This window comes from Parambassis ranga, chromosome 4 (assembly GCF_900634625.1).
Source record: "Parambassis ranga chromosome 4, fParRan2.1, whole genome shotgun sequence".
Lineage (NCBI taxonomy): Eukaryota > Metazoa > Chordata > Actinopteri > Ambassidae > Parambassis > Parambassis ranga.
The window spans coordinates 20,788,448-20,806,220 of NC_041025.1; the positions used below are offsets into that span (position 1 = coordinate 20,788,448).

The 17,773-nt window shown below is 42.4% G+C and overlaps 1 protein-coding gene across 5 annotated transcripts; it reads left to right on the forward strand.

The window, feature by feature from the left end:
- Nucleotides 1-7,899: 7,899 nt before the first annotated feature.
- On the forward strand, nucleotides 7,900-17,344 carry hps3 (HPS3 biogenesis of lysosomal organelles complex 2 subunit 1). Of its 5 annotated transcripts, none has more exons than XM_028404241.1 (24): nucleotides 7,900-8,025; nucleotides 8,496-8,639; nucleotides 8,718-8,789; nucleotides 8,912-9,005; nucleotides 9,098-9,171; nucleotides 9,302-9,514; nucleotides 9,665-9,734; nucleotides 9,898-9,980; nucleotides 10,446-10,563; nucleotides 11,200-11,353; nucleotides 11,437-11,694; nucleotides 11,788-11,869; nucleotides 12,012-12,169; nucleotides 12,354-12,455; nucleotides 13,821-13,929; nucleotides 14,021-14,277; nucleotides 14,353-14,530; nucleotides 14,651-14,884; nucleotides 14,971-15,180; nucleotides 15,268-15,459; nucleotides 15,549-15,653; nucleotides 16,252-16,458; nucleotides 16,560-16,647; nucleotides 16,838-17,344. In XM_028404241.1, exons 2-24 carry the CDS (start codon nucleotides 8,589-8,591, stop codon nucleotides 16,963-16,965), a joined length of 3,237 nt encoding a protein of 1,078 aa, XP_028260042.1. In that variant the 5' UTR covers nucleotides 7,900-8,025; nucleotides 8,496-8,588; the 3' UTR covers nucleotides 16,966-17,344. The 5 variants fall into 5 exon arrangements, with proteins under 5 accessions (XP_028260042.1, XP_028260045.1, XP_028260044.1 ...); XM_028404244.1 differs by having other exon boundaries at nucleotides 11,203-11,353; XM_028404243.1 differs by having other exon boundaries at nucleotides 9,668-9,734.
- The last annotated feature ends 429 nt before the right edge of the window (nucleotides 17,345-17,773 follow it).

The following is a 17,773-nucleotide window of genomic DNA, read 5'->3' on the forward strand; positions in this document are numbered from 1 at the left end:
AATTCACTTGTATGTGGAAACTGCTGTATTTGGCGGGAATCTCCTAATTCCATTACACTTTAGCTGCATGTGTCTTTGTCTCTCACCTCGCTCTCTGACTCCACTGTCACCTTCTTTTTCCCTATTATGCCTTTGCTAATTACACCAATGCATTCTGGGTAAATGTTAGCAGGAGGTAATGGAATAATTCACGTCTTATTGGCTCATCAATCTCGTCTCCCAGCCAATGGCTGTGTGACATTCAGAGTAAAGTTGGGTGCTTAAACAGCCTCTACATCAGTGTCCATTCAGTGTAATAGGCCTGTGATTAAGTTTTATTGGGCTGCTCTTATTAAACGGCTGTGGGAAACACTCTCCTGTTTGGCTTTGCCAGAAGAGAAACCGTATTACTGTAAATCTTCCTGAACTGACTGGTTAAAGAGTTGCTTCATTCAAATTCTTTTGTTTTTGTTCAACATCTGCAACATTATTAGTGTTCTTTAAAGAAATATGTTGCCAGAATGAAAGAAAATCAATTATTATTACATGCAGAAAAAAATGTCCGTCTAGACATCAACACTACTTTGCATGTGCATTTACCTCCACACCATCGTACTCCTGCTCCAACGCTGTGCAGTACTGTGGCAGGCCCAGCTGGCTCAGCCATCGTGAAATCGACTGATGCTTCATGGTGTCATGAATATCCACCAACACTCCTTGTTTCTGTCTTTAGATGGAGCCTGACACAGAGGGAAAAGGGAAGGACAATTAATTGAATGTTAATGCAACAAGCAAAGAAAAAAGAATATAACCCAATTCAACCCCTGAGCTTCATTGTTGCGTGCAGACGGCTCATCTTCCCTCTGCTCAGCAAGCTAATGGCTCTGGAACGTGCCAGTTTACCATGAGCTGAGGTTTTATTTCAGGTACAGCAAGTCATGGAATGCTACATGTTCACATCCTTAGAGCAGGAGAAAACTGGACATGCAGATGAGATGTGGGAGGTTTTCAAGGCTGTACAAACTGTAAGCCTGTCCTACAGGCACTGCACACACATCACATCACTTAGATCATGTAAGTAGGCTGTTAACTCCCAGCTGGAAAGCAGGAAGTAGAAAGTTGCACAGTAGCTATTGATTCAGCGCAGCCTGATTAATGTTTAATCAAGACTTAAAGAGAAAAGTCACAGGTTACCAATGGAGACTCTGCTACAATGGCCATAAAACAGGCAATCTCCAGTCTTAATTTACACAAAAATTGCACTAATCTCAAATACAAAGAGCTGAAGACAGCTGCTCTTCTGATTTAAAACATCTGCATTATTGATTTTTGATCTGAAACGCAGACACTCTCATATTCTGTAATCCTCGGGATTGTATCTGATATGGAAATCAGGAGGAGGATCTAAAAGTTAAAGTCGATGAGCTGGATCAATAGAAAACACATTTCTATTGATGAAAACAATAATGCATCTCTCTGCTGTATATGATTACCTGTTTGTTGTCAGTCATTGTTTGTGTGTTGTCACTGCAACCTTTGTGTATTGTGTTATATGGGTGGCATGTAGAGGGTGGTGCCGTCATTATGTTTTATGCATGTGTGTGTGTGTGTGTGTGTGTGGAGACATGTCATTGCTATAGGAAGAACAGCAAAAGCCTTGTCAGGCAAAGAGGCGGTGACTGAGCACGTGCAGTAGCCCCCCCACACCCCACCCAATCAGGCTAAGTGATGTCACAGGGATGTACATGATGTCAACAAAGGTTGCCATTGCAGACCACTCACTGGGATCAATCAATCATATCAATCTAATCTATGTGTGTGTCATCATGTAGATTAGAGTAGACGTTCATAAGGTATATGGACTCCTGTCAGTGTCTAACACCATCTCCAGTTTAACTTAATGGAGGTATGGAGGTCGTTCAGGGGAAGGGATGACCTCCGTGTCCTATGAGCTTATATACAGTACATACTGTATGCTCTGCAGAACCAGGCATCCAAGGGTTCTGTTACAGGATGCCATGATGCTTTCCACTAAAACAATCGTCTCCATGACGTCCAGTTTGCTGTAAAGATTCTTTGGTGTCCTACAAAGAGGATTCACACAGATAACCGAGGTCCTCCACCACATAGGAACCTGTTTTCCCAGCAAATAGTCAGAACTGATGAAGCAAACAGGGTGGTACTGTAAATTATTGGGTTGGTCAAGTACAGTATATCTGCTGCTTGTTCATTGTGTTGGTCTGGTGATTGATCCCAGAGGGGTGAACAGTTTGTTGACCATGAACACCTGGGGAACAGTGTGTTTGTCATAGGCTTGAATTTATTTGTGTGGCATGGATCCTGCTTGAAGTTATCTGTATGAACATAGACCTTTGTGATTGTCTCTCTATGGAATACTGAAGAACTGTCTTCAAGCTCGTTGCTGAAAACTGGACCCCTTTAATAAAGTTTAGATATAATTTTAGACAACTCTCACTTGCCCATTTCGCTTTCCCTGATTAAAAAGGGATATCTCACAGACTGTGTAAGTTACAGTGCTGCCACATGATTGTTATAAACATCTGCCTCTAAGCCTTAACAACTGAGGTTGATTAGGCAGCGTGCACACTATGAGGATGCCAATGAAGCCACCGCCAGCCACACTCGGTCTGTCAACTCTTGATGTCCTTTCTGTGCATCTTTCTGCCAGATGATCCATGTAACGAGTGAGCAGTGCAGACTACTGAACAGCTGTATGTCATTTTAAGTGTTAAGGGTTTTCCCTGATACAGAGAGCGGTTCATCTCATAAAATTTTCAAAGGGCTCCACATAGCTGGGTGAGAACTCTTAAGAGAGAACAGAACCTTTCCAGACTAAGGGTTACACTTAGATACAGTTCAATCTAAAGACTGAGTGGAAAGAATGCTAAGGAAAAATAAGAATTTGTCCTTTAGGGAGATTTCTTTCATTGGGTGCCATCGGGGACAACATCAATCCAATAAGAATGTGTGAATCTCTTTTCTCCACTGCTTTTTATTTACAGTGGAAAGGCCACATACATTCCCAATAGTGCAGAGAGGAGCAGAAAAGAGTGAGCACTGAGGAGAAGGATTCCCAGAAGAACACAGTGAAAAACTCAACCTGGTCCTTTGAGAGTTCGTCCTCCTCTCCTCTTCCTGTTGGTTTGACCCTGCCTGTTTCCCATGACCACATTTCTCCAGAGCGCCGTCACAGCATCCATTTTTATTATAGACTATAAATAGATTCACTTACAGTATAATCTAAACAGGCCTGGTCATTAGACAGATACTCACCAAATACCAGAGCAGCTATGGCAAAGAACAAACCCAGGAGTCCAGCGCAGCCAAGACAATATCAGAGGACAGTTTCACTCTAATGTCTGCATTGGCTGCCGTTTATAGTCCAAGGGCATCCTCTTTGCCAATCACATTAGACCGACACAATCCAACCAATTGAATTATGCTACAAAAATAACATCAGCATCATATCAAAGCTTATTCCAGCTCCTGTTACTCAGCAAGGCAGCACCATGTTTGACTATTTCAAACGCTGTGTGGGGAAGATGAGACAGTTTCTGTGCTGATGTTTAAGGTAAGGTAAGGTAAGGTAAGTTAAGGTAAGGTCAGTGCAGTACAAAAGGATCAGCTTATATTGCGCACAACATATCAGTAATACTTTTTATAATCCATTGAAGGACGATGTCTTTCTAATTGGAACAAGCTGATTATCAGCCCCTCCTCATCAGGATCATGTGAGTAAGTGAATGGCCAATTTGGTATGCCTTGAAACATGATAACAGTGCGAAAAGGTCTAGTATCTGACCTTGCTTTTACTTCTTTAACTCCTACACTGCACAAGTCTAAACGCTCACAACGATGTAGGCCAGCAGAGAATGAGTGTAGGTGCTGCCAAACTATTTCATCCACCGCAGGATCATGGGGGATTTTATTTAGGTTAATTGGCAACCTGTAATTACCAGAAACACGTAACATGAGGGCAATATGTCAGACCTTAAAAAAGGAACATGTTGGAACCCGCCACGGCAACCATGTATTTAAGTTATGAATTTTAAGATGATTTTTGCTTAACTCCTTCCCCTGTGGTAAAGCTTAACTTTAACTTGTAGTTTTTATGATTAAAACTTAAAGGCCGGGTAGGAGATTTCCTTCTGATGCACTTTTTGTTAAATTAGTGTAACTTCTCTTTACAATCCGATAGCAACCAATTAGTTCGGCAGTTTCGCTTTAAAACGAAGAATATAAATCATCTGTGGAAGCTATAAAACGCTAAAAACATCAGCCAATCCTCCGGGTGGACCCTGCGCGGAGTATTGGCTGGTTGTAGGTAATGCGCGTCCATGTGTTTGGGAGGCGTGGCTTCGGGGTGAGCTCCGAGAGAAAGGGGCATGTGTTTACTTTCAAAATCTGGCTGAATCTTTTCAAAATATCCTTCCCTACCTTTAACGCCTTGTGAAAACAGAACAGCTCATGGTGTCAGGGTGACCTTGGACTCCTAAACGAAACTCTACCCAGTTTCATGTACCCCTACCATCTCAGCCTGCCTCCTTACTGCTTAGTCAGAATATTGTGGCTGAATCAGTCCTGTGTTTGGGCAATGCCGACGATATGATCATATGTTTACGTCTGTATAACCATTAGCATAACCATACGCTTGTGTTGTATCTGGTGGATGTATAATAAGCATTTTTTGTGAGGATGTGTTGTTAATTGTGCAGGACTCTTTCTGAATGTCTGGTGCACGTTTTGAAGATGAACTTTCGTTGTGCCTTGGATAATGACAATGACAATAGACAATAGTCAAGATTCTTGATTTCTTCACTGTATTTACAGTAAACACACACAAGCACCTGAAAGCAAGATACATCCCAGAGCAGGTTTAATTGTAACATAGCTGACTTACATTTCAAAGTATACTCTTGGCTTTGCATTGCTAATGTTAGCTGCTCAGTTGTTTTGCCAGAGAAGGACAGCTGAGCCCTCTTTTCTTCTTTCTTTTGCATTCTGTTGCTGTGCTGCCCAATAAAACTGAACCAAACTACAGACGATCAAAACCACAAAAGTCACAAGAAACTCCATCAGAGTTTGTAAAAAAGGATCCTCGACCTCTCCTGAACTTTTTCTGAGGCGTGAAAATAAAAAGGTAGCTGAGGAGGAATATTATTTTCTCCCTGCGGTTGGGTGCTCGCCTTGAAAACATGTCTGAAGTTGTCTTCAGAATGTGTTTACCTGCAGGTCACAGTAACTACAGAATCAGCTGAATATGACAGCAGACGATATCTCAGCGAGGATCAGGTTAGACTGAATAAATACAGCTTGTTACGAGAAGGAAGCTGCTGTCTGCGGAGGACAGCAATTAAAAAGCATCGATTCTTTATCTCCTCCTCTCTTAACTGCTCTTTTTTTGCCACTTCGCTTGATTTTTTATCCTCATTTCTGCATCCTTTCCTGTCAAGTTTCATTTCAAAGAGACGTGAATTAAGGCAAATTGACTGTTGTACACATCCATAAATCACTGCCGGAGGGTTCTTGAAGTTATCTCAAATACACACAGGTGCATATCAAGCATGGCTGGGCTTGCAGCTGAGCAGCCAACATCTTATTTGTGTGAAATGTTAGATGACTTTCACTGCTCCAAACACAGAGGCTATTATCACATTGTATTAAAATATCATATCATATTTTATTTGGTTTGGACTTTTGCCCTCAGGAGGTTGCATTTCATTTCAACTTTCACTTATTTCTAATGTTTCCTGATGTTTAAATACTGTTTTTTAATATAACAAGCCATCAGCGAAAGAGGAAAATGCTTTGGCTGTTTAATTTAACCCCATAAAATCACATTTTTCCAGTCAAACTTCATCCTTAGTCCTCCTTCCTTATAATAACGCGATCTCATTTGACTGACAATAATTCATATTTTCTTGTAAATCAATATGATTAAGATTCATTTCATCCTATTTTGAAGGAGACTCTTCACATACACGTTTAGAGCCGACTGCATTATAATTTGCTGCCCAATAAAACATCAATGTTGAAATGCACAGAAGAATCTGCTGCCAGTTGTCACATGTATGATATTTGCATCTGCAGCTTTTTAAGCAGATATAAATAAATCAGTTTAATAAAATGTACAGTTTCATTTTTTTATGAATGAAAGTATAGCTGAATTATTGTTTGAACATGTATATATTTAGGCTTCTCGTTGATAACAGCTCAAACACAGTGGGAGAAGGAAGCTATAATTTGCATGCCTCAGCTCTGAGGCTTTCCCACAGGGAGCTGACTGGTTTCTGGACACAACGCTGTGAACCTATGCAGCTCTGTTATATTAAAGAAGCTTAGAAGAAGGTCAAATGGTGCCTCCAGCTAATAGGAGCACACGTTTGTTTGATCAAAAATTACTGCTGTGTCATGCAATTCCATGCAAAATTAAAATGCATAAAGTGCATAAACCTGTTTTCCTTTCACATCAGTGCATTTGTTTCAGTTCTTCTCGATTATATTATGTCACTTCAAGCACATCATACAAAATTAACTAAGATGTTCTGAAACACTTTGTCAAAGTATAAAAATAAGTCTTACCTGAGTTGCAGAGAGGCTGATTCTACACAGACTGGAGCTGCAGCGGACTGCTGCATGCAGCCTGCACGCTTGCTGAGGATTTTAAATTGCAGAGTGAATGTAGGTGCCCCCCCTTCAGATAGAACCTTGATTATAGTAGTCTCCTTTTGGCACGTTGCGCTGCAAAGTTTCAATCGGCGGATGACATCAGCTTGAGTTACTGTCGACACCTCAGCTGGAGTCTGCAGAAAGCCACAACCCCAGAGTACCTGTCAGCACCGGGGAGCATGGATGGGAGAGAGAGAGGGAGAGAGAGGGAGAGAGAGGGAGGCGCTGCCTTCACGTACAGAGATAAAACTTCATCCATAGCACATCCCAGTGTTTGCAGGCTCAGCAAGAAAGTGCTGCCTTGGTGGCCACATTGATATATATATAAAATCAAGGTGATGCTCATTAGTTGTAAACCTCCAGCTGCTGCAATATTTAGTTTGAATTCACCCCTCTGAGGCATGTTTGTTCTAGTTTATCCCAGAATAAGAGTCACATGTTACTGTGTCTGCACATTCATCCTGACTGGAGGCTTTCCTCTTCCTCTGCTCTGTCTTTGTTCTTAATTGTAGCCTGAATTAAAGTGTGAAAGGAAAGTGAAATGAAATATGTAGGACACACAGCCAATTAGACAGTGAGGTACCATATGGCCATTCAACCCAGTTTGGCCATCAGACCCATAAAACCACTTTTATTATTTTAAGTCAATGGCTGCTTTCACGTTCAAATCTTTCAAACTAAAAGACTTCCCCCCTGACCGGAAGCTACAAAATAAAGTCCAGCCACAAAACATATAAAAACACAATGTGTGCTGCATGTGTGTTTGCTTGTTTCTCAATATCATGACTCGTTTGGAGTCAACTCCTGCCCCCTTGTGGTATTTATGATTAATTGCAACAGTTGAAAAGTTCAAAGCAGACTTTTATTTTATTTTTTAGTAGACAACAAAAGCATCTGAGATCTTACAGTACATTAAACCTGACATGATATTTAGCTTTAGTAGGAAAGTGAGCTATAACTGATGCATCTTTATATGAAGCTTTTTAATGCTGTGACTTACTACATCTTACTTATCTGCCTCGCAGCTGCAGATTATATCACAATATTTATTATATCACTATTTTCATTATATTATTTTTTATTGGTAACTCAAAAACAGAAATAAAAAGCCCCTAAGAAAAGAAAACACCAGCAGATCCGCCCTTGGTGACGTGACAAGTCGATAGCCAATGAAAACATCGAACGCTGTACAGGCAGGATCGTGAGCCAATCAGAATCTAGAGAGGGGCGGGCGCTGTGTTGTTGTGGTTGACGGTTTACTTCCTGCTCCGCAGCGTGAAATCAATAAACTGCAGCAGTGAAACTGAACGAGGAAGAGGAGAGAGAGGCGAGGCTGGCTGTTTGGAACAGGAGAAGGTAGTTTACCAAAGAGTTTGTCTTGTTTTCTGTAAGAAATTAAAAACACAGTGAGTAAAACGCGATTTCAGAGGCGATAAACTGAACGGAAACAACCGGAGCTGCTGCTCACAAGACTGCGGCATGTGATATCGATTAGGGAGAGTCAGACACGGGACAACCACAGCCCTGGTTCAGTCCCTGATAGACTCAAAGACACAATGGTTTCTAGTCGTTATAGTTTTGTTTTCTAGCCGCGGTCTTCTAACGTTATATTTTGATTGAACTTTTTTTAACCAAAGAAATAGTCCCTGCGGAGGTAGGTAACCTCCCAACTCCCAAGTCTTATAAAATGACTTTTTCAGGGCTTTAAAAGTTAAGAAAACTGTGTTTACAGCCAATAACTCGTTGTACTGTGATGGCATGTGAATTTATTGTTTTGAAGTCTAACACTTTAACATGTAAAATGTCCAAAAATGTGTCTGCTACAGTTAAGACAGGGATGATGCCTTCAAAGGAGCGCAGTTGAAAGAGTGGAGTGAAAACAAACTTTAATTTTCTTCCCGGCAAAAGTGCAACCAAACATGGTGCACGTCTATAACTGCCATCCTTTCACCTCCCAGCACATCGTCCAGGTAAGTGGTTCACATCCATGTGAACATGTGTTATCATTTGGTGGTGGTCTGAACTTCTTTTCCCTCTCTGTGGCTCAGGTGGAGCAGGAACCTGGGCTGGTCTGCTGTGGAGGTGGAGCTCTGTTTGTGGTGGCCACTGGAGGATGCAAGGTAAACGAATCAATATCAGATACTTGTATTATCTGTGTCTAGCATATGCATTATTTCAACAACGCCACCTTTTATAGAGGCTACATGTTTCTGTGTGCTGCACTGTGTTATGATGAAACCAGGTGGAGGCCTACAGTCTGGAGAAGGAGGGTTGCCCCCTCATCTGTCGCTTTGCCACCATGGGCACCGTGAGGAGCATCCGGCACAGCAACATTGGTAAAGACATTTACTCGGCTGCTGATCTCTAATTTCATGAGTTTATTTTACTTCCTGTCATTGCAACTTCCTCTCTCCTCCCTCACATCCAGGAGACTACCTTGTGACCATTGAGGAAAAGAATAGCGCCACCTATCTGAGAGCCTACACCAACTGGCGCTACCAGGTACATGCTGACCAGCTGTCTCAGAAAAAGCTTAAAAAATATTTCATGGGCATCTTCTTTAATTTGTTTGATGGGTTTGATGTGTAGACCAATGTCTCCATGCACTTTTACTTCTCGCTCTCCACTCCAGGCTGAGGAGAAGGCTCGTGTTGGGGTGCGTTTGTTAGGCCACCTGCTGGGCGGGGCATCCATGTCGGGTGGAGTACAGATGGAGATCATTGAGATTCCCCTGTCGGAGAGGCCCGTTGCTGTGGCGTGTTGCTCGGTAACAGGAGACCTTCTGGTTGGCTGCGAGACCACTCTGGTCCTGTTCACACTGAGGAGACAGAACCAGCAGAACCTGGTAATAACCCAGCTGCCAATCACAGCTCACCTCTTCAGGATGTCTTTATTTAAAGTTACAATTAATGTGACAAAAACGGATTACTTATAGGAAATGAAGTCAGGACTGGATATTCTGCAACATACATCATGTTTTTTTCTATAAAACCAGCAGAATCAGAGTCAGCAGAACCCGCAGAGCCCCTGGCCGAACACTCAGCAGATCTTCAGTCAGAGTCAAGGTAACTAAAGCAAACTGTGTGAATATAAATGCTCATTTTGTAAAATACACAAGATAAGATAATTCTTTATTAGTCCCTCAGAGGGGAATCTGAATCTGTGGTGATGAAGTGACAGTAAAATATACATTCCGTTAAACAGTCCTTTCTTCGTTTTTGTACTTAGGTCAGACTTCAAACACAAATCTTTCCATCCTGGACTTTGAACGCTCTGTCATCCTGCATATCCCAAAAATGACACCTAGACAGGTACTTTTCTTTCTTGCTGTATGTTGGTCATGGTTCAGTCTATTGGTAGGTTTTGCACATGGCAGCTTTTGGTTAGTGTAAATGTATTGATTTCTAATTTTTATTAGAAATAAATTTATTTTTATAGATTTATGAAATGGTGCTAAGTGCCTGTACATTACTGCTGCAACAGTGAATCTTCCAGTTTGGGATCCATCGATCATTTAATTTATTTATTTATCTAATTATCTGTTGTTGTAGCTGTTCGGATCTGTTGAGTTTTATGATCCCACAAAGTTGACTTCCATATTAACTGTATACAGCAGGTTATTTACTATTGAAGTACTGAAAGAAAATATAATAATAGTCTACATCTACACTGTGATCACAGCTAAGAACTAGATGTGTTATTGGATAAAGTCAAAAACAATCAATTTAATGTTGCTTTGGTTTATGTATCTTCACATCTCCTCACTCTTCCACTAGGTGGCGCTTTGTGGCGGATATGTGGCTGTGCAGGCAGAGCTGGAAGTTCTGGTCCTCAAGCTGGAAGCAACTTTGGAACCTAAAACCCTGAAAGAGACATCAGACACAGAGAAAAGTGGTAACAACAAACACATCCACTACATCATGAGCGTTAGTTGCCCTCTTTAATGTGTGCACAGACATGATGTCATAGGTTTGGGCTGACTGCTGTTGTCATTGTTTATCTGTCAGCTAAGAGCCTCACTAGAGCTGAGGTCAAATGGCTGATAGACTTGTGTCACTCTGACAGATTCATTGAAGTAGAAGGTGCGACTGAGATCATCAATGTTTGTGGATAAAACATTGACATTTTTATCGCTGAGGCTCTTACAAGGTTCTTACAAGATTTTAAGGGTGCTATTGTTTTTATTAAAAGGGTCTGCCCATCGAGGCTTCATGAAGCAGTGATCCACTTTGAGACAACACCTTGAATGACCTGCTGCATCGAAGCATTTTACAGTCACAAGAGTGACATCTGCTGGTTGTTTGTCAGAACTGCATCTGAGTGGAAGGCCTGAAAAATCCTCAATAGTCAATAGAATGAAGCGTGGTCATGTGATTCTATGCAACACTTGTGCTTCAAAAGAAGATGTGTCGAGCAAACAGGCTTGCTGTAGCTTATGAGCTTTACATTACTGTCTAGCAAACGTCACCAGGAAGTTTTTATGAGGAGGACCACATGACACAATCCTTTGTGATGTTGTGTGTTTTGCAGCAGATTATTTGGAAGACCAGGTCGACTTCCTGCTCATCCCGAGACACCAGGAGTTGCTTGGTGATCGAGCGAAAGACTGCGACATCCCCGTCAGCATCGAAAAGACAGGGCTGGTGGACAGAGGACAGTACACACTCTCCTACGTTTTATTCAGGTGTGTGTGTGTTTGAGTGTTTATAGTGAGAATATTTCTGCCAGGTGAGTGTTGTTGAAAGTCTCCTCCTCTCCCTCCTGTAGGCGTTTTTCTCCAGAGTTCTTCCAGGGCTGCAGTGTGGAGGAGATGCAGCTCCACTCTCTGCAGCTCTACCCACTGTTCACCAGTAACCAGCCGGTGTCTCTGGAAGAACCGTCGTGCATGTTCTGCTTCTTCTCTCTCCCCAACGCCGGGTACCTGTACAGTCTGAAGGGAGGCGTCGAGCTGCTCTCAACCTATCAGTATCCAGAGAAGGTCCTGGAGGCGGTGCTCACAGACCACCTGCTGCACGTCATAACAAAGTATGAACAGAGTTCTTTTATCGGAAGCCTTTAGAAACAAGAAACATTTCCAGCTTATTATTTTAAGAGTTTCTTTCCGTGTGTGTCTGGTAGGAGTGCGTTGCAGTGTTTCACAGTGCGTTGTGCAGCTGTGGCAGCCAGGATTGAAGACCCTTACATTGATACCACCATGAAGGTGATGTTGGAAGCTAAATTTATAGCCTTTGTAGCTTTTTTTTTGCTCCTTTTTGGCTCCTTTTCCTTCAAACTTCTGCCCCCTAGTGGTCAGAGAATAGGTTTTGTAATATTTTGACACGTGTGTGGTTGTCTTTCGACAGGCTTGTCCACCCAGCAGCCTGGAGGTTTGCGCGCTCAGGATGCAGTTATTCATCGGTCTCCGGTCGGTGTGTGTGTACGGCTGCCACGTTATCCTGCTCTCCGCTGCAGACACTGAAACACCAGATGAGACTGAACGGACCACACAGCGCAGGGGCCTGTAAGTCGCACACAGAGTGAAACACACACTCATACCTGAAGCTTCAAAGTTAGACCCTACACTTTCACATATGTCATCAGATGCTTTCCTGCAGGTAACAGAGGGACCTATCATGTCTGTGCGTGCAGACATACATGCATTTATATATCTGTTTACTGTGTGTGTGTGTATGTCATCATTTTAGCGAGTTGAAAGAACACACCAAGCTGACTGGTATTTTCCTGGCGGTGGGAATCGATCCCGCCACCACGCCAGCTCTGGAGAGCCTTCTATCACGGCCCTTCCTGTAAGACAAACCCAAACCCACCCCCGCTCCAGTAGTTGTCACTTTCAGGTCAAGCTGTCAAAACCAAACCCTTCCAAATAATACTTACCTGAACAGCTGATTTTCAACCTAACTTAGAACTTACCCTAAAAAGCATTTACTCTCAACACAAACTTTCCCAGTTTGAAGGCCATGGAACAAAATACAACAATCTTAACTTCCACTAAATGAGCTTTTTGAAATCAAATTCTAGCTGGCTCTTCTAATAATCCTACTTTCCAATTTAAAGTTTCAATTTAATGTTTCATTGATTGACTTTTGATTGATTAACAGTGGATTGGGCAGCAGTGGCTCAGTGGTAGAGCAGGGTTGTCCAAGAACCGGAAGGTTGGTGGTTCGATCCCAACTCCTCCCTAGTCATTGTTGTGTGTCCTTGGGCAAGGCACTTTACCCGCACTGCCTCCAGTGCACTCACTGGTGTGTGGCGCTCTTTGCTGGGCTGCCTTAAGCAATTTCCCTGATGGGATTATTAAAGTATTTCAAAATTCAAATTAGATTTTTGGAATGTAGGCTGTTAGAATCTGAGGTTAGCAACTTAGCATGTTAACCATTGTAGCTATCATTTCAAGAGACAACGCTAATCACTCACTAATTTCTGCATTAAATAAAAAAAAAAGAACACTTTTATTTCTCTTGCTGTATCACTTAGGAGATGATCATTAAAGCAGAACCTTTATCAATTACTTTTATCTTGTCCACAAGCTAAAAATCAACTTCAGTTCTACATTTGTGTGACTGCAGCTTGGTCTGAAAGGTACAACACTTCCTGTTTTAGTTCTTAAACTTAGCCGACCGTAACCTGCCTAACTGCCCTCAGTGTGTGTGTCTGTGGCCTTTTGCTCACAAATTAATCACGGTTTGGAGTGAAACAAAAAGTTTGGGGTTTTGCTCAGGTACCGGTAATATGATGTTTTCTCATCTCTACATCCTTATTTTAGTGTTTTTTGTTAACCACTTAATCTTTGTTTTCTCAAAATCTTGTAGAAGGACCACCACAGGAGCCCCGTCCACCTTTGTACTACATTAACCTGTTCACTAACAGTTCACTAACTAACTGTTTGGTCATGTAAAATGTAGTACAAAGCTGTTATAGATAGCATAACTATCTATCTTGTCTTATAATAACCAAGAGGTTGATCTTAACTTTGAGTGATGTAGTGATACAGATACTGTAGTACTCATGAACTCAATATGAAGCCTCCTCTTTGGTTTGATGTTTTGAAAGCATGTTCAGTGTTATTTAAGATTATTATAATCCATGCAATAGAAATTAGCACACGTCTCTGTTAGATTCTTCTTACCTCTTTGTGTAACTTTTTCCCTCAGGAGCAGGAAATGGACGATCTCTTCTCCCAAAGAAACCAGTTCAGCAGGACATGGATGGAACCTCTACGTCGTGGACACCGTCCCCCCGCTCGCTCTCTACCAGGAAATGGTAACACTGACACGCTCTCACAGTTTGTTTTGTATTTCTTACATTTACAAGTACAGTTATTGAAGCTGAAAATGTCCTCTCTGTGTTTCAGGTGGAGTACAGTCAGCGCTACACGGAGACTAATCCGCAGGCACAGAGTCTGCGACACCTCCTCAGTGAAGCTCACCTGCTTCTCCGTGCCTCCTTACTACAAAAACAAGACCAGCGCCCAATCAGAGAAGGTGGCCCTGCAGTATCTCTGCAGGCAGGCTCCGGATCTGGACCAGCCAGGAAAAACACAGTGGACAGACATGAAGTGGAGGAGGCTCTCAGGCAGAACTGTGCCCAGCTAGGAGACTGTTTCAGCAGGTAACACATCAGCACACCCATTTTTGATTCCATGCAGTGTTTACTGTAATATTATTATCTCTTCTGCTCTGTAAGGGGAAGTCAGAAAGACTGCCACCTGGCTTTGCCATACTACAGGATGTCTGGACTGTCAGTCACAGAGGTGATGGCCAGGAACCGCCCACATCCAGGCAGCCCTCATTTCTACGGTCCTGGCTTCCTGTTTTACCTGAAACATTACCTGTTAGAAGAAACAGACCAGACCCTCAGTCAGGTACGCTTAAAAAAAAGCTACACACTCACCCCTGAATGTGAATAAAAATACATTTTTGTCCCCTGAGGAAAACGGAATGTTACCTAAATATATACCATAACAAACATATTTCCCCCACAGGAATCAGCTGATGAGGTCATTGACATTTTCAGCCAATCGGAGCCTTCACTCCTCGTCAGCGTGTGCGCCAGCCCGTCCATCGTAAACATCAACCCTGCCAGGACGCTGCGAATTCTACAGCACCTGGAAGACACAGTTGGCGTGTCAGTACCGCTGACCATCACCATGGCAACCATGATGCTTCGCTTGGGCGACATGCAGCAGTACACACAGCTGATGGAGAGACACGCTGAGGTTTAGAAATCTAGAAATCCAGAGCATGAAACCAGAAAAAAAATAGATTTTAACTTGTGGTTTCCATTGTGTGTGCATGTGTGTAGATGCTGCTGGTGTATGGGTTCATCGAGGAGTCGAGGCTGTTGTTGCGTGGTGGCGGAACAGGAGGAGGAAGCGGCCAACAGAAACAAGTCTGTCCCACAGAACTCGCACAGCAGCTGGCAAACTCCCAACCTGGATTGCTGGTGGCCGCCATGGTGGCTTTACATGAGAACAACAAGGTTCAGCTGGAGCAGGCTGATCACATATTCAAGGTGTGTGTGTGTGTGTGTGTGTCACTGTGACCTGTGCACAAATGAAACGGAGAATGAATCATCCTGACAGTAAATGTGTTTTTTTAGGAACTAGGCTGTGAGAACTGCTTGCAGGTGGATTTCTGGGAGGCGATGCTCATGGCATCGTCGCAGGACGCCGTCATCCAGGAGCTCCTCTTCCGGCTTGTATCGGTCTACATCGAAAGACTGACAAACTCAGAGTCCAAACTTCCCCACGCGCCTCCAAAACGCAAGTCACTGAAGAGTGCTGATGACCTGGTAAAGATTGTTTTATTTTATTTATTTAATAATGTCTTCATGTCATAAGTTTATCCTCTGAGATGTTTTCGTGTTTGTGCATGTTTCAGATCAACTCATGCTCTCATTTCGGTGCTCTGTATCCATGGCTCACTGTCCTCAGTCCATGTCACACTACCAGCTCTCAACACCAGGAGGCGCTCTACAAACTACAGGTAACTTTGTTGCTGCTGTTTTACCCAAGCGGCAACCTTCGGGGCTCAAAGTTGAAGCCCATGCGGAAGTAATTCACGCCGCAACAGCTGGGGGTTGGCTCCAAAAGCGAGTAATTTCCCATAGACTCCCATGTTAAAATGGCCGATTTCCCAGCAGAAAAGAACATGTTTACAGCCTGGTACAAAAAAACCACTCTGGTCTCAGATGATAGGTTCTCTTCTAGTGTCGATTGTACGGGGGTGAATTTTTTTACAACTCACTCGTTTCAATTGTATTTGGACTTAAAATTACGCCTAATTATGGGCGTTGCCGCTTGAGTGACAGACAGTTGACGTAGAGACGTGTCCATATTTGGAGTTTTGGTGGACGTGACACTGCCAACATGGCGGCGGTCATCACATCCCGGAACCTCCCACCGAGCCTCAAAATGGCTCTTCAGAAACAAACTCTGTCCATAGTTTTTACTGTCAATGGTTTTACCACAAATGGAACATATATATTTCATCAGAATGTCTGCAGTATGTATCTTTAGGAGTCACTCACCTAAGAGGTTAATGATATGATATAAAACACTGTCATGCTTGCATCCGTCTGCAGTCTCTGCTGTGTGGTCCGTCTCTGGCTCTTGGCTCTGTGGCACCTCTATTGGAACGTCTGTCAGAAGAAACCTTGTGGGGCTTCAGTCTGCACCTCCTGTGCGCCACCAGAAGGGGGCTGTATGACAGCAGCATTGAGAAGCTGCTGGACAGGTGTCCTCAGGCCATCATAGCCTTCGCCAATCACCATTTACAGGACAAAAACATGGTTTGTTGTCTGAACAATGACTTATTCTGTCTTGGGTTTTATAGTTGGAATTTCACAGCCAGTTTTACTCCGGGACCGACGGACATGTTTCATGTTTACAGGCACTCTGGTGGCAGAAGCTGCTTCCGGAGCTTTGTAACCGAACAAGAGCTGCCGCAGACAACAGCATCCTGTTGGCTGCTCTCAAAGGTAGACATGACTCACTGATAACTTTACGTCCACTTTGTCATTGTCATTGTTGACCTAATATGTGTAAAGATTACAGTCTGATTTTTATTTTTTTTTGTGTGTGTGTTAATTAACAATGTCTCCACTGCCACAGCGCTCCACTTGTCAGCTCCTTTTCTGCTTAACATGACCAGTTTTTTAATGCCAACAGAGACGCTGGTTGTGGTTGCCATGGAGACGAGCCCAGCAGAGTTCCTGGAGCTTATCCCCGACGACGGCACTGCGTCGTACTTCCTGCCTCACCTGTTAACATGCAGCCAGAGACACCTGCTGGCCTGAGACACACACACACAGAAGGTCTGACAAAACAATTGGTAATGAGATTTACTGTTGTACTCAAAGGACTGTTGACATGATGATCAGATGATCAGACTATCATGTATTTGAGGTATTATGCAATTTATAAAATGTTTATTTCCTGTTATCAAGGCTGCAGGAAAACATTTCTGAATATGTTTACAGATGTGACGTGTTACTATTTTTATTTATTAGTCTTCAGTTTAGAGCTGTACAGCTGCTGTGTCCTCTGCTGAGATTTAAATGAATTTCACAGCTGATTAGATCAGTAGCCTTTTCTCCTCCTTAATTTATACTGTTAGCAACAGTTGAGTTTTGTATTTATGAAACAACATTTTAAATAAAATACTTATAGTCCGTGCTTTGGATTTTAATTTGTTTATTTGTAATATATAAATTTATTTTACTCAAACTGCAATCAGCCAGACAGACATAGAGTTTTAATATATTATGCTTGTATAATCTAATGAATATTTACTCACATTTTACACACACAATTTTGTCTAGTTAATTAGATAAATATCTTAAAGGTAGGGTAGGAGATTTCATGAGCTCCGAGAGAAAGGGGCTTGTGTTTACTTTCAAAATCTGGCTGACTCTCACTGAGTTTTCAAAATCTCCTACCCTACCTTTAAACAAAATGTTTAAAAAATCACATAGAAAAAAATCTTTTATTCAGAAATAGTGCAAATATTCTACTACTACTACTACGTAAAGTATCATGTTGATTGATAAAAACTGCGTATTCAGTAGGCTCCTTTATGTGAGAGTTCACAGATACTTGTGTTGC